Here is a 16401-nt window from a genome sequence, read left to right on the forward strand (position 1 = left end):
GCAGTGAGAGCCGCCGTGGCTGAACAAACACCGAAAAGAGCTCCACCTACAGAAACTGGGGGGACGAGGATCTTGAGGATTAACACTCAACAACCCCTTTCACGGCGGCCATTTTGACATGAAATAGCAGGGTAAACACAGGTGTCACTGATAACATTAATTAAGGCTCCATTCCATGTAAATGTATGTATGTATGTCTTGCCAGTGAGCCAGCATGAACAATAGCAGGGATCTCATTAGACCTCAATGCAGATCCTTGGTTAATCTCACCAGTAACACCTGTGTTTATCTGCTATTTCATGTCAGAATGGCTGCTGTGAAAAATGTCTGTGATTTCTGTCAAGACACCAACAAACAATGACTGGGATTTTACAAGAGTGAACTTTTTGGGAGTCAACCTTACTACCAAGCAAATGTCTTGAAACAAGATTGATTTTCATGAAAAAAGTTGACATTTATGGGAAACAGTAAAATCATCTCCCACTACAGTTAGCTACTTTGGCTAAAACCAGTCTTGCAGTAAAACATGATAAGAATACAAGATAATAATCTCTTTGCAGCTTTTTTTTTTTTTTTTTTTTTTTTTTTTTTTGTTCTGTGGTGCTGCTCTGTTTTCCTTTTTCTATCTTTTTTATCTTTTGCTGTCCTTTCCACCCTCATTCAATCTTTCATTCCCATGCCTGGCAGAAATAATTAGAGTGCTGCTGAAAAGAGTGTTTGTTCGTACACACAGACACACACACAGACACACTCTCTCTCTCTCCTTGCTGCTCCCTCACTGCAGGCCCGGGCTGCTTTTTGGGGTTTTCATATTTCAAAACACACTCATTAAATATGACACAATAACAATACCATTCTTTTCCAGGCCCTCCAATAACACTCGAGGGAGTGAGGGGGTTGAGCGATGATGGGCACATAAAAGTCGTTCCCAATGCGGTATGTATCAGTGAGGGTCAAAAACACTTTGGCGATACTGTTATTCCCTCAGTGCAGGATCAGTGTGATCTGTCACTTCGCGCCAAAACCACAGAGGGCACCGCGGGACTCTGACAGTAATGTTGTCTTAACAAGTCATTTAGTCCGGTAATGAATCTTAAAATCTGTCCTTAAAACAAGAGAAAAAAGTCTCCCAAGAATGTGGTGACCTAATTCCACTCATCCAAAACAACTTGTTTCAAGAATTTTCTTGGATTTTCTTGATACAAGTGGAATGTCTTTTTCTGCCTTGTTTAAAGCTACTGACACTCATCACCAGGAAAAAAAAATATGTTTTTGACAGAAGTAAAACTATATTGGTAACGCTGGAATTATTTCACCCCAGAACTGACAGAACTTTTCACTTGTTGTAAGGAAAATAAGATTTTAAGACTCAATACTAGGCCGATTGAGTTGTTAAAATTTATTGTCATGAAGGCAGCTGATCCTCTGATCCACCCACCACATAAAGTTCTTCTGAATTTGTACCTCCCTCTACTTACTTTAATTATATTTTTATTGTATCAGAGGCAAAACAAAAGCCTCAGCCTCAGGCAAAAAATAAGATGCCTGTTGATTTTAGTCACTACACTTTTAGGATTTGAGCTTCAGTTCCAAAATCAGCAAAAATGTAAGGCAACCAAAAAATAAAGAGAGCAATGTTGTAATCATATGTTGATACAGGGCATGAAATAATAATAATAATAAAAAATTAGAGGCAATGCACTGCAGAGGTGAATGCAGCTTTGCTTTAGGCGAAGCGAATTGAGGCAAAATGAAAATGTATCACCTAGAGCAAGAAATGAGAACTGGAATTTACAGGGACAAAAATTCCCATTAGGTATTTGAAAACAATAACACTGACTCTTAAAATTTGCACAAATGTTTATAAAAGCTAGAGGACAGTACCGCACAAAAAGATTAAAAAAAAAAAAAAAAGTCCAAGCAAACACGCATAATAAAATATAATGCTGACAGCATTCATTTAAATGTGTCTCATTGGTCCCGAAGTCAAAAAAGATGTCACCCAAAACAAATAATTATAATGGTACTATATAAAGATGTCAACCGAAGCCAACTGATTCAGCTGAAACATGATAATCACACAAAATTGGAGTGAGGAGGTTTTCACCTGACAACAGAGATTTATTGTTTTGCAAAAGGCTGTCAGGAATGTGCTACACGTGGGCAGTGGAATGACTGGCTGGTAGGCAGAGCAGAGGGAGCAGTGGAGGCAAGCTCTGGTAATTGTTATGGCCAGGAGATGTGGTCGCAGCAGCACTTGGCACCATACATACACACACATGTGCAGCATCAGGTATGCAGGGTAATCAGTAAGGCGGTTTGGTTATGGATGAGCTGCCAAACAAGCCTCTGGAGCCAGAGGATCCAGGGAATAGAGGGGGTGGATGAGCTCTTGGTATCCATCTGCAGAGCCTGTTGACAGGGGGAGGATGGTGGCCAGAGGGCCTGGGGAGAACTCAGCACCACCTCTGACCTTATGCTGTTCTCCGCAACTAACTCCAGGTTTTCACCATCCATCTGCTTTTGCGCAATTTATCCCCTTTAATTTCCTTTCATTTAGAGAGAAAATCACTTGGCAACAGATCTTCTTAGGATAAAGAGAGCAGTAAAGACAAATGTTGAAAAAGGGAAAAGAGGGAAGTGGTTGATAGGTGAAGAAAGAAAAAGGGAATGATGGAAGAGATGATTGGAAGCAGGGACGATCAAGGGAAGGAAAGCAGCGAGTAGAGAACAGAGGAAGGGACTTATGGCGTTTTCAGAGCTGCTCTTACATTCTTTGGTGTTGCGTGGTGCGTTCTGGCAGGAGTGGCAGACCTTGCCATACAGGTTCCGGGGTCGGTTCTCCAGGATGTAATACCTGGCAGAGACAAAATACATGGTGAGGATGGACACAGGAAAAATACCGATTTCTCTTTGAACAAAAGCCTTTTGATTTGCAGTTACTGAACTAGTACTACAAAGTACCAGCTACAAAGTATTAGCTACTCAATCTTACCTACTAACAACCAGCTACTGAATATTTACTAACAGCTGATTACTTCTCAGAGCTGTCAGGTCTACTAGACAGACCAGACACAGTGCCCGGGGTCCCGCCTTCCTCAAGACAGGGCCCCCAGAACCAATCAGATTGTTTGTTTTTTTTTATCTGAAAACTCAATTAGCCCATTGAAGCAAAATCACTTGATTTCTCCCGAGAATACGAAAGACAAATACAAAAAAGAGGGGGGAAAAAAGCAATGAGCAAATTCACAATGAAAGCAATGAAAAACAAATCAGCATAAAAAGCTTGGAAAATGAGAAGAAAACTGTATTTATAATTATCAAAATGATACAGTTAAATGTCAGTCATGCAGGATCGATGCCAGATTTCTTGCATCTGCATACAGACTCCTTTCGCAAGTATTTAACCCTTTGCATCCTAAGCAAATTGTCTTGATTTCTTAAAAAAAAAAAAAAAAAAAAAAACAACTCAAGTTCATTTTGTGAAGGGTTAAATAAAATCCCTCAGGCTGTTCATCTTTTGAGCCTATCTATTCATGGTAAAACAAAGGGGCCCCCAGTGATTTTCTTTAGCCTAAGGCGCCCAAATGTCTTGACTGTTACCGCCTGTTGATTTCTGACTCCTGACTACTAGACTACTAGACTTACAGTTGCGGTTAACCAAACTAAAGTTTACAGAGTGAATCTCTTGTTATTGCACCCTTTGTGATGGAGGTCTTAGTCTTTTCCTGGGTGACCAGGGATCCATTAAGCCCCAGCTGAACCCCAGTGAGCCACTTCTGACCCTCACAAGCCAGCAACAAAGAGAACATGACAACAACAGAAAAGAGAGAAACTCGCTATGAGGTCTTTAAAAAAGAAGAAAAAATGGTCAAAATGTTGTACCAGTTCAAAGCAAGAGCCGCTATCTAGCTTGGCAGGTGTTTCACAGACACATGTACCCTCCCTAGCTTCTAGACATACCTACACGGGGCATAAATATGGATTTCACCTCAATGGGAAGCAGCTGGGGTGAAAAGTTTGACTCGCTGAATACATTTAATTGATACCCTAAAGGCACTAAACATGGTTCGGTACAGGTATCGCCCCGAGCCACGATGCGTCTGTGAGGGAAAGGGAGGAGGAGAGGCATCAAGGAGTCGGGTCTGACTGCAAATGAACTGACATTAAATAATTCCTGCCTGAAAGCACGAAGATAATTTATATGCTTAAGTGCATGTAAAGCATGCTCCATGCAGATAATAAGGACTACCGTGTGTGATGGATGTGATAAAAAGCAACGATTTTCTGAAAAACACTGCTATCATTTGATTGTTTTTACGTTTGAAAGCTGATGCTCCTGTTCAGAGAGATGTTGGATTCTGTGTTTTACACACTTTGGCAGGATATTTGACTGCTGCGGGGATCCAATGTCTGACCTCCTAAATATTTCACACTTTCTCTAACAACTACACCGATTTGCACCTGATTTTTTGAGAATTCCTTTCTAAGTATCTTAAGGGATTTAGAGGAGCTGATGGACAGATAGGCCTCGGGCCAGGGAACAATTGATTCGATTTTGGTGGGGATCAGGATCGTGGATTGTCACCGTTAGGCGATTGTTTTTTTTTTTTCAGCCCTTCCTATAAAACTAACACAGATAAAGACTTAATTCCAAATCCAGAGAGGCATGTTTGCAGAGTCAAAAAAATCAATATACCTTATAAATTGAATGGTAGCAAGAAATGTCTTTGGCTGTAACAGCAAGTTGTGGAATTGTTTGCTATCTCAGAGCGCCTTCTAGTTTCTTCAGTTCTTTCCTGTGATTTTATCTTTTTGGTTCAAAGCAGGTTTCCTGATTTCTCCTCGAAACTTTTTCAGTCTGTCACAGAGTTGTTTGTGCCTGTGTGAAAAAACTGTTGTTGTTTTTTTGGAAGGAATAGGAGCACCATGACATAAAAGTGAGATTCCTAATAAACACACAGAAAATAATTGAGGTGCTGGTGAAGAAACCAGAGCATTTCTTCAGCAGTTTGTGCAAAGTGTGAAAGCAGAGGGAAACAGGCTCATAAACATGTCAATCACAGCAGTCCCACTCTCATTAATTCATTCTCATTCTCTTCCAGGTATTTTCTAATACTGGAACCCCAGAGAAGCAGATGAAGGCTTTAACTGAGCGTTTCAGCAGTGGTTCAGGCTTGCTCTGTTCTGCACATGAGCATGTATGGACTCCCGATGCATTGCTAACTGCGACGTGTACCCCCACACACACACACACACACATGCATAACTAAAAACACAGCATTCAGACACTCATTCCCGTAAAGATCAAACTGATTAAAAGCAAAAACTTCCTGCAAAATGGAAACTGAATGCCAAGAAATCTACAAGGCAACAGGACAGCATCCAGAAGGGAGGGAGGGAAGGAGGGAGGGAGGGAGGGGTGAGGAGTGAAGAGGGGAAAGGCTCAACTATTTTATTTTAATTTGAAAAAGCACAACGGATAACTTATCCCACATACCCGAGTCATTCATCTCTCATATGTGCAGCGATCCCATGAAGACTCAAACATATTTAATCATTAACTGGCTCCGTTTAAGAGGCACCGGATGAAATGTGATTCAGCGAAATGATCATTAAGTTCCGACTCCGACGAGTTAAACACCCGCCTCGCAGCAGGAGCGCGTATCCAGAACAACCATTTGACATAAGAGTAGGGGCCTGTTTTGTATATTGACATGGTAAGTCAAGGGAGGGAGGGAAGATGGGAAGGGGAGGACGGAGAAGAAGAGGGTCTGGTAACATTTAAAAGTCCCTTATTGACTCCAGTGACAGACATGGCATTTCCACATGGCAGTGGATGCCATGGCAAATGGAGAGTGAGGATGTGGTGTGTGTGTGTTTGTGTGTGCACACACAGGGAGTGTTTTAAAAAATGCAGCAGGGTGGTCCAGTCATGTTAAAACCATGCTACTTTAAAGTGAGAGTGTTTTCCTGTGTGACTGAGAGGTTAAGGCAGCTATTTTTAAAGGATGTTAGCTGGGGGGAAGTCCACGTCAATGGCAGGAGGCTAACAGTTAGCATTTGGAGCCTCCAGCCAGTATCTAGCTCTCAGTAACAATGAAAGGAAGATAGAACAACTACTGTCTTACATAATAGCTGGGGGGAAGTGACATAAAATCACATTTTTCAACATGGGTGAACTTTCCCTTTAATGTTTTTTTGACTTTCCTATTATTAAAACTAAGAAAATTTCTCATTTGGCAAGTGTCAGCTGCTTTTTTTGTTTTTCACTTCAATCTTGCCTGTATGTGTGTGTGTGCGTGTGTGTGTGTGTGTGTTACTTACCCTGGTAAACAGGACCCACACTCTGCGTCGCTGTCCGGGGTTCCAGGTACGAGCACTGTGGCCCGGTAGAGGGCGTCGCAGTCTTTATGGCGTCTGCAGATCTCATACTTCCCTTTGGAATATTTCCCCTGTGGGCACGGCACGCAGGCAAAGTCCTCATCCTTCACACCGTAGCCACAGTTCTACAAACACACACACACACACACACACACACACACACACACACAGGTAAAGTTGCATGCATATACCTGTGTGTGCTTGCAAGTAAAATGCAAACACACAAAAACTGGGCAACAACAGATAAAGATGCATGCATACATGTAAATGGTTGCACACACACACACACACACACACACACTCACAGATGATGTTCACACATATTCAGACCCACACTAAAGTTTGAGTGCCAACCTTTCGTTAAGTTTGGCCTCATGTTTTTTAAAATGCCTCAACACTTTATGATTAATGAGATGCTTTCCAGGGCAATAACGGTGTGGACACACACAATCTCACACACACACACACACACTCACTAACACACACACATCTGTTTTTGTCTATATCCTTAGCAAATCTGACATTCATGTTCTTAGACAAAAAGAGAAATTTGATTGGTCACAGAGGTCCCTGTGTGTGTTTGTGTGCGAGCGTGTATGTGTGTGTGTGTGTGTGTGTGTGTCGTTTTCCATGCCTGGTAGTGTTTAAGATGACCAACTCATCATTCTGTCTTCTAGCATCAATTTCCTCTCATCTCTTCATGTTAATACCACACAGTGGGGAGGCAGAACAACAGGCCACACACACACACACACACACACACACACATAAATGCATACTCGCTCTCTCATTTTTGCCCTCTCTCTCTGTCTTCTCTCTTTGATTTGTCCCTCACTTTCATCTGTCTATTGAAACAAGCCTATCCCCCTTCGCTCGAGGCTACAATAGATTGAGTCTTAGAGAAATCTAATATTCCTTGCCTTCTATTTTACTTCCATACATCCCTGTGTGATTGTTTGATATGAAAAGGCACTGAGCTATCGGCAGGATCCTGTCCCTTTGGATTAAAGCTGGCTTTGGATCTTCTGGGGACATGATTACCCTGGCTCCACTTCTGCCCTTTGACTTAAAGCTTTTCCAGACCGGGTCAAATCTAGCCTCTTTTCAAAGGGGCTTGTTGTGTCTCCAGATCTTGCCCAGGGTGCAGTGTGTTTAGTAACCGGTTAGGGCATAGAGAAAAACCTAGCGCCGACACTAAACAATCTGTTCAAAAGACATTATTAAATTGCATGACATTTTTTTTTTTTTTTTTTGCTTATGTCAGCTTTCTCACCTTCCTCACCTTCTTTTACAGCTCATTACTAAGAAAAGTAATGAAATCTGCATTTTGGTCAGGGAAAACCAATTTCAGCATGAATACCAGAGATGCATTTTAATGTCAAGTGTAAATGAAACCCTATATCTAAATCTAATCTCATCCTTTATCAAAAATCAGACAGAATCTGACTAGAAGATGCATGTTAAAGGGGCTGCAAAGGGCCATGACTTGAGAACTGTTTGATGTGTCAAAGTAACGGGCTGTGTATGTGCGCACACATGCTGGAGAGTGCATTGAAGTCTCCATTGTGAGGAGGAACCCTATGGTTATCATATAATTAAAAGGGCATCAAGACACACACACACTTGGAGGGAAAGCACAGGGGAGTAGGATAACATGTGAATTACAGGCTGCAGCACCCGAAGGATCAGACAGCCAGGAGAAAGTGTAAAGGGAGCTCTCGCTGCACTGATTAAACTTCTCTCTCCTCTCCTCTGTCATGTTTCTATTGCCCGCAAATGGCCAAATTACTCTCTGCGACAGAGCTCTGTACTTATCAGACTGAGCTTATCGTTGTCGTCCCCATCTAAGAAAAAAAGAGGAATGGATCAGTGGCTTTTTACAAGTTTAAACACAGCACAGGGCTGGGTGATGGGAATAGTCACTGAGCTTCAGACACATGCCAGCGGGAGGAAGGACAACCCTTTGAAACCTGAGCAAATTCACTTGATGTCTTTTAAAAACATGAGGGGGCGTGGTGAGCCAATAGGCAATAAAATGACATGAATATCAGCAAGAAATTAGAAAAAAAAAAAAGACCGAAAAAAAGTAAGAAATTTTTCAAACCACATGGTTGGGGGAAAAAAATCACGGAAAAAGCACATAAATAAATAAAAATACATAAAATTTAAAAATGAAAATAAGCAAAATACCTAAAAGAAACAATAAAAATACCAGAAACTACATGTATATCCTCCATAATTATATATTTAAAATTATATTACAAGAAAAAATATCCCCCAAAAACGTTTTTGCCATAAAATTATTGCAAAATGACAAAAAAAAAAAAAAAAGGATGTGAACTCCCTTCCCTGTTACTTAATACCTTTACTACAGTGATGTTTGTTTTTCTCTTTAACTGGCTAGACAACAAATGAATCCCACTGGAGGTTGATGGATGTCGACTACGCTGCTATTATGGCTAAATTTGAGCATTTAATGTTCCTGGTAGTTAACGTTATCCTCTGCGTGTTTGTGCAGGTTCGCCGCTATTAATCCTCGTCCAACTTCTGATGCCAGTCTCATGGAGAGCCGTCAAAATCCATACTCTGTAGCAGATGTAGCGTGTGGTGCTGCACGATACCTCAGTCAAAACATGATTACGCCAAGTTAATCTGCCGAATTCAAACTCAAATACAGTGATAGGGATAGTGGCTGCATACACTGTGTCTGTAGGAGGAAGGAGTGGCGCCCTAAGGTGCCCATTGAAGCGCTCAGCTCTGCTCTGTTTGCTTTGGCTGTCGGCAGACTGACTGACGGAGGGTAAATCACTATGTGACTACTGCGCGTCATTCACTGTGATTCATTCCTTCTCGTGGGAGTCAGTCGGAGTGACACACCATAAAGAAATTGTTCGTTCTAATTTAGGCACTCACTCAGTGTGTAGCAATGTCTGCACATGCGTGTGTGCGTGTGTGTTCGCCTGTAGACTGAGTTATCACGGGTGGTCTGTGGAGAGCTACAGCGCTGAGGAGTTCATGAGGTCAGATTTCTCCTGCTGTCTCCTGCTTTGGGTGTTAAAGGACCACCATCCCAGTGATTTTGCATATATTTTAGCGTATTATCTGCAAAACATATATACATCACATTTATGCTGATCTTTTCCCAAAGCAAAATAGGCCCCAGGGGAACATTTGCTTACACAGACAATTATTAGTTCCATGCTTTATGGATGGCAACAACTTTGTTAGCCACAGAAGAAGAGCATTACAAGGTGGGAGTTTCAAACCAAAATTCAAATGAGAAAATCAAGGGATTTTTCATTATATGAGGTGAAATCTTTAGTAACGTCACATGATTTGCAAAATGGTTAGTTGCAATGTCAAATGGAATATAGATGTAAACACTCAAAATCACTGTTGTGGTCCTTTAAGTTACTTTTCCCAATAACAAGCAGTGCAACAAATTCTAATTTCAGTTATAAAATGGCACTTACAAGATAAATTATTACTTTTTCTATATGTACATATGAGGCTGAGTTGAATTATACAAAAAATATACCCTACCTCCCTTGCTTAATTCATTTTCTTCCAGATTTCTTCAAACACTCAGCTGAGAAATCAAGGAAAAATTCTATCTGGGTGAAAATATTCCCACTATTTTGGGTCAGAAATAGTCTAAAACCTGCCTTTGCTCTCAGTGGAAGTATTCCCAATATGGATATTTCTAGGAAAAGGACAGCAAGAACATTGGATTGTTTTTTTCCTGATCATTCACCAGAGAGGGAACTGATTGACCCTGATCTCTGAGGAGAGGCGAGGGCACAATCTCCAAGTGTGGCTGCTTAATGAAACTGTAAAATATTGCGTTGTGTAACAAATTACTGCCCCCAGATAATGAGTAAACCAGTGACAAATGATGAATGAGACGGTGATTATGTAAGAGGTTTTTCCTCATGTGCAAATGCAAAGGGCAGCTGGGAGCATCAGCAGTAACACGCAGATCAAAGCATGCAGGGAGCAGAACAGCAGTGGACAACAACATGCAAGCGAGCTAATTAACATCCTGAAGTAACAGAGCGGATAGCGTTGTCGAACATAAAAATGAAACAGACTTTGGCTTTGATCACAGCTTAGCGTGACAAATGTTTGTGTGTGTGTCTCACCATATATGGTTCCTGTCCCGGCTGGCACTGAGGGCAGGCCTGGCAGCTGTTACTGGTCTGGTTGAAGAACTCAAACTCTCCACAGCTGGCGTACTCTGCACCAGCCGAGAACATGCAGCAGACCTAGAGCCAAGGGCAGGCACACAACGGGAATAGTGTGTGAGCAATACCTCAAATTAGACTTTTGCATAATTCACTGCATGCATCAAAACAAAAAATGGGTAAAATACCTTTTTTTTTTTTAAAGCTATTTTGACATGAAATAGGAAGGTAAACATGGATGTTTCTAATAACATGCAAAGTAATCCTATGGCTTTGTAATGCAACACATTCTTTTTTTTTTTACTTTACAGTAACATTTTTAAAAAGAGGGTAAATGAATGAAAAACCTATTTCACTAGTTTGTAAGATTTTGGTCATAGTCCTTCAGGGTTTGTGGGTCGCATAAATGTAAACTCTCAAATAACCATAATGCTTTGTGCTACACACCTCAGTCAACTGGTGAAAGGGGACGTGTTCTGCCAGAAAGTACGAGATGTCTGTTTGTTCAAAGGCGCTTCCTGGAACTCAGCTGGCATTTACCGCATCAAATGCTGCGGTAAATGCTGAAAATTACATGGCTTTTTGTTTTTTTTTTCATTGCCCTTGGTGGTTAAAAACTACCTGTGTGACCTACAGTCTTAGGGTCAAGATGTTTTATGGGTCAGATGTTGTATTAGGGTGAACTGTCACTTTAGTTAATATCATGAGTAATCCTGTGCTGTTGAAGAAACTACATCAAAACACAAGCACACCGTACCCATATCCTTCATCGATGCCCACCTCTGAACATGTTGAGGATAGATGGTAAAAGGATTATCTAAAAAAATTTTTAATTTGAGACTAGAGATAGAGCCAAACAATTTAAGCATTACACTTTCAGAAAAAAAAACAAAAAACAAAACAAAACAAAAAAAACATAAATATTTAATTAGGATTTTTTGAGTGCCTGCCTCCTGTTAAAACATGGAGGGAGGTTGCAGATGAAATGGCATTAATGGAAAAGCATAAGCCATAAAATAAGCAATAAAGAGGATATTTATAACAGGAGATGAGCAAAGTGGTAAAAGGAACCAGATAAAATGTAGCTGAATAAAATGAATTCTTTCCCTCTCCTTGTCCTTCTCTCCCCCCTCCTTTTTTGTCTCTTCTCCTCTCTCACCTCTTAGGAATTTTGATTGGATGTCAGTTTCTTTCATATTATTCCTGTATTACAACTGTATTATTATTGTGGCAAGTTTTGAGGAGCTCGGATGTCCTTCAATGTGTCATAAAATCAGCTCAAATTGACACTGATGTGACTGTTCCAGCAGGAAAAACTACAACTTTGGGAATAATTTTCTTAAAGCAAACACCATTGTCAAGCAATAGAAAGCCAATGCAAATCCAAAATCTATGTGTAGCCTCCCTGAACAGCAACTGATGTACAGAAAAAAAACAGCAAGGATGCTCCATTGCCTGTAATCTATCTTTATCTATTTATCTGTATATAACCTATATATGAGAGAATGAAGCAATGTGAATGAAAGCCAGATTGCACATATATGACAAGTTTTCAGTGTTTTGCTGTTATGGAAGAGCTTCTGAAACATCATTTAAGCCGTCCTGGAACACAAAAGCCCTCCACTGACATCCAGGATAATCGTTTCACAGAATCTGTTTTAATCATGCTAGTCCAATAAAAAGTGTTGACATCCACTGCATCATTTTTATTTGCTTGTTTTTGTTTTAAAAACATTTAAAAGTTAATTATGATTGCATTTCACCATCTTCAGTGATAAATAACTGCATTAAGGCCCTGCACCTTTATCCAGTAACATCAATATGCCTAAGAATGAATGTCATCATTTTAATTAGTGAAAAACCAAACCACTAAATAACGGAAAAAACAAATGCATCATATCCCATCTTTATCCTCTCTGACACAGAGATTAGTGGAGATCACTGTTAGCATGTCTAATGATTTATAGAGTGCTAAAGGATGTGTGTATGTGTGTGTGTGGCACTGGATCATTCTGGCTCGTGGTAATAAGTAGCAGCTGGTATTTAGCCTTGCCCCCACAGTAGAGTGTTGTTCCTATCACAATGAATGGCTTGAAAAAAATCCTCTGTAGCTTAGAAAATGATGGAGGGATGGGAAAATACATGAGTGCATGACTAACACCCCAGCTTTTCTCCATCTCCTCTCTTTATCTATGTCTTTTAATAACCTCTCCCTCTTTGTGCCCCCTCGCTAACACATAAAACGTGAGCGTGCACAGCGCAGCATCCACACACCATCTCTGCTTTAAATGATAATTCCAGTTTTTAGTCATGTTTTAACCCATGCCGTACGTTGCATGCCTACTTAACATCACCATCGACCATTTTCCAAAGCATACCACATTTGTTTATATTTTTGACTGTGGGTTTCCTACCTCAGGCAGTCATTTGTTTCCATTCATTTCCTTGCAAGTACGAAAATCAACTTGCAGAGACTTGAAACTCTGCTTCAGATGGGTAATTCATCCACAGCGAGCAACCTGCCCTAATTAATTTTTGTCAGATTTAATTTATCGTTGTTTTGAAAAGTCTGCATGTCTTATGAGAAGCTCAGGGATCTGGGACTTCTGGATCCATGTGTTGTTTGTTGGAAAATTAAACTCAGAAGACAACTGATAAGAACAATTGAACATAATGAGAAGGATGATGTGGATTTGGCTGCTTCTTTCTTTTAAAAAAAAACTTTGTCAGGCTACCAAAAGGAAAGAATAGATACCAAAGCTTCTAGTACAGGAACATACCAGAGGACCTGCAAAACTATCAAATCAAACAATGAAGTAACTTCAACAAAAATTAATTAGAGCAGGATGTGCACTGGAAACGGATGGCTGCAGGAAAAACACGTCCAAGAATGTAAACAAGTGCTGGTATGCTTTGGAAAATGGTCAGTAATAATTTAGAGTATGTGTGCAGTCTAATAGATGGACTACAACAAGAATAAAGAAATGTCCTTTAAGAAATGCCCTGCCATAGCAAGGAGAAGTGTGTGTGTGTGTGTGTGTGTGTGTGTGTGTGTGTGTGTGTAATAGGGTTATGACTGCAGAGAATAAGTGAGGGTAGTATTCAGTCAATGCTTGTGACCGCTGGCTAACCACACAACCAATTACACACACACATGCAAACACATTTATACTGTATGCACACACTCCAATACCACTGCAATAGCAAATCTACTGTATATAGAGGTTTCCAACCTACAGCCACTTTATCTTAGTACGGGTATTCTGATCCAAAATGCACTGACCTCCATCAACGTGACAGGCTTGTTTTATAAGTGAACCCTCACTGCAAAAAAAAAAATCATCTTAAGAGACAATTTAGTCTAGTATTCTGTGTTGAAATCTTGTTTTTCTTCAAACAAGCGAAAAAATCTGCCTGTGGGGTGACATAATCCCTCTTGTTTTCCGATGCAGTTGCCCTTGTTTGAATAATGTTTCTGGGAACATGTATTAATGTGTTGTAACAAGGCAGAATGAGGCAGATCACTCCACTAGGATCAAGTAAATGACACTTGAGTCAAGGAAATTCTGGAAACAAGTGGGATTATCTCATCCCGCTGGCAGAGTTTTTTCACTTGTTTTAAGGAAAAACACTGAATGTGAGACTAAATGACTGGGTAAAATTGAGTTTTTTTCCAGCATTCAGACTGATTAGGTTCAGAGTTGACCTTATATTGCCTTTCATTAAAATAAAGAGTAAAGATCAAGAGCCGATAAAACGTGATAGTTTGGTGTTATACATCAAAATTATTTCCTCCATTCACCAAACAATAATATCTTGTCAGTCAACAGTCATTGCTCCACTTTGTCTCCGGAAAAAAAGTCTGAGTGTTTTTCGATTTAGTGGCAGTTTATATCAAATGCATGAACTTTGCCACAGCTCAGAGGTTTAGTGATTTGACACCGCTGATTTAATCCAATGCAACAATTTCTTCCTTTTTGAGTGAAGTGTTCCGGGTGCAGCCTGCATGTAAACATAATGCCTAATGGGAAGAGGAGGAGGAGGAGGAGGAGGAGGAGGATGAGGAGGAGGAGGTGGCGGCTCTTGGGAATGCCGCCAGTGAGTTTCAACATCAAAACAAGCAGAGTCTTTAGATTCTCTGTCAGATTATAAAGATACCTGCTCTCTAAATAACTCTAAGGTTGACTAATTGGTACAAGTGCTGCAGAGTTGCGCAAGATGCTGGCAGATTATACCTAAAGTCTGCATGCCGCTGTGCCAAGTGTAGCATTAAATGTGTACATAGTGCGGCAATCAAATAATATGGGTTCCTGAAGCCCGATAGCAATATAGATATTTTTGGATTAAAGCTGCTGACCGCCAATATTTTGAAGAGGACGTGACAGAGAGACAGCGAAGAGGAGTAGAAAAGGAAGCGGTGGGAAAAAACTGGAGTGGGAGTGACGGGGGAGGACCAACAGGAGGGAGAGGGAGGAGAACAAACAGGAGGAGTAAATGGAAATAGACTTAAAGGGAATATAAATCAGGTTTGAAAGGAAGATGAAGTGATTTGGAAAATGTGGTTAAGGAAGAAGAGTGTTAGGAGGGCAGAGGAGAGGAGAAGGGAAAAGTACAAAAACAAAACTTACCAGCAATGAAGACAGGAGGATGGACTTCATCTGACCTCTCCTCTGGGACATCTTGACCTCTTCCTACTGGAAGAGACACAAAGAGCAAGAGAGAGAGAGCGAGAAACAGTCATTCACCGCTCTTATATGCTATAAACCCTCCCTACATTCAAGCTTGTGCATCCAGCTGCATTCTTGAAACAGCACAGTCATGAATGTCAGAGTTCCTGCAACAGTAGTGCTGTAAGCGTGCACCCATGTGTGTGTGGTCCTGATTTCACTGTCCCGTTACCAGTGAACACGTCATTGCTCATAAACATTTGATGGCGGCGGCACCGCCCATGGCATTCCTCTGCCTCATACCTCGTAGCCCACATCACTGTAATCTAACCTCAGCCACATCTCGGCTTCAGTGCATGACAATGATGCCGCTTCATGATATAATAAAAATTTATCTCACTCTGTCACATCTATCTCACACTCTAAACTTTTTGTCAACCCCCCAAAATACTTGAAGAGCAGGTAAAAATGTCTGCTTGGTGCCTTTGGATGCTAGTGACATGATATTACTTAATATAGTGTATGCAAAATTGTTTGCATGGAAGCATTATCACACATGTGTGCTGTGTAAATGATCAGTTTGAGAGTATGGTGTATGTATGCTAAAGAATGGAGCCCACCGTCAACATCATGTGGGCCTTAAGTAAAGCTCACTGTAATAAGTAAATAAATAAATAAAACTTATTTTATAATAGTATAACCATGAGAGTTATAGTTATTGTAATACACCACTGGAGCTAATGATATACCAATGACACGTGAATGATTTTGGAATCTCCCAAAAAGCTGCAGATGAGGATGAGGTTTGCTTAACAACATATAGGTTATCTGACTGGTAACTATAACTCCTGCAGGGATATATGTCTATAGTAATCACAAAAAAAATTAATTAGTGTATCACCCCTGTTGAAATGACATAACCAGATCTGCTCTACTAGAGTTGTTCTTGATTTCTAAGACGGCATCTCTAACTGCATCTTCACAAACTTCAAACTTCCAAGTCAAAACCAAACTCTCCACTCAAAACCATGTAATCCTCAATAATTTTTCACAATTTGTGGTGTGATACAAGAAACTGATGTTTAGAATCAGTGGGCAAAGTACAGGATTTTGGTATCGGGAGTGTTCTGGTTTCTATTTGTGTTCCATTTGTAACTGGTTTTAAA

At 40.5% G+C, this 16401-nt stretch overlaps 1 protein-coding gene across 1 annotated transcript in view; it reads right to left on the bottom strand.

The window, feature by feature from the left end:
* edar (ectodysplasin A receptor) overlaps positions 1-16401 on the bottom strand; it is a 49037-nt gene that overhangs the window by 15518 nt on the left and 17118 nt on the right. The window contains exons 2-5 of the mRNA XM_030081497.1: positions 15197-15262; positions 10527-10649; positions 6328-6509; positions 2772-2857 (exon numbers count right to left, since the gene is read on the bottom strand). Of these exons, the coding sequence (XP_029937357.1) occupies positions 2772-2857; positions 6328-6509; positions 10527-10649; positions 15197-15247 (442 nt within the window). The 5' untranslated portion in view covers positions 15248-15262. The remainder of the gene's footprint in view (positions 1-2771; positions 2858-6327; positions 6510-10526; positions 10650-15196; positions 15263-16401) is intronic.

This window comes from Myripristis murdjan, chromosome 21 (assembly GCF_902150065.1).
Source record: "Myripristis murdjan chromosome 21, fMyrMur1.1, whole genome shotgun sequence".
Taxonomy (NCBI): Eukaryota; Metazoa; Chordata; class Actinopteri; order Holocentriformes; family Holocentridae; genus Myripristis; species Myripristis murdjan.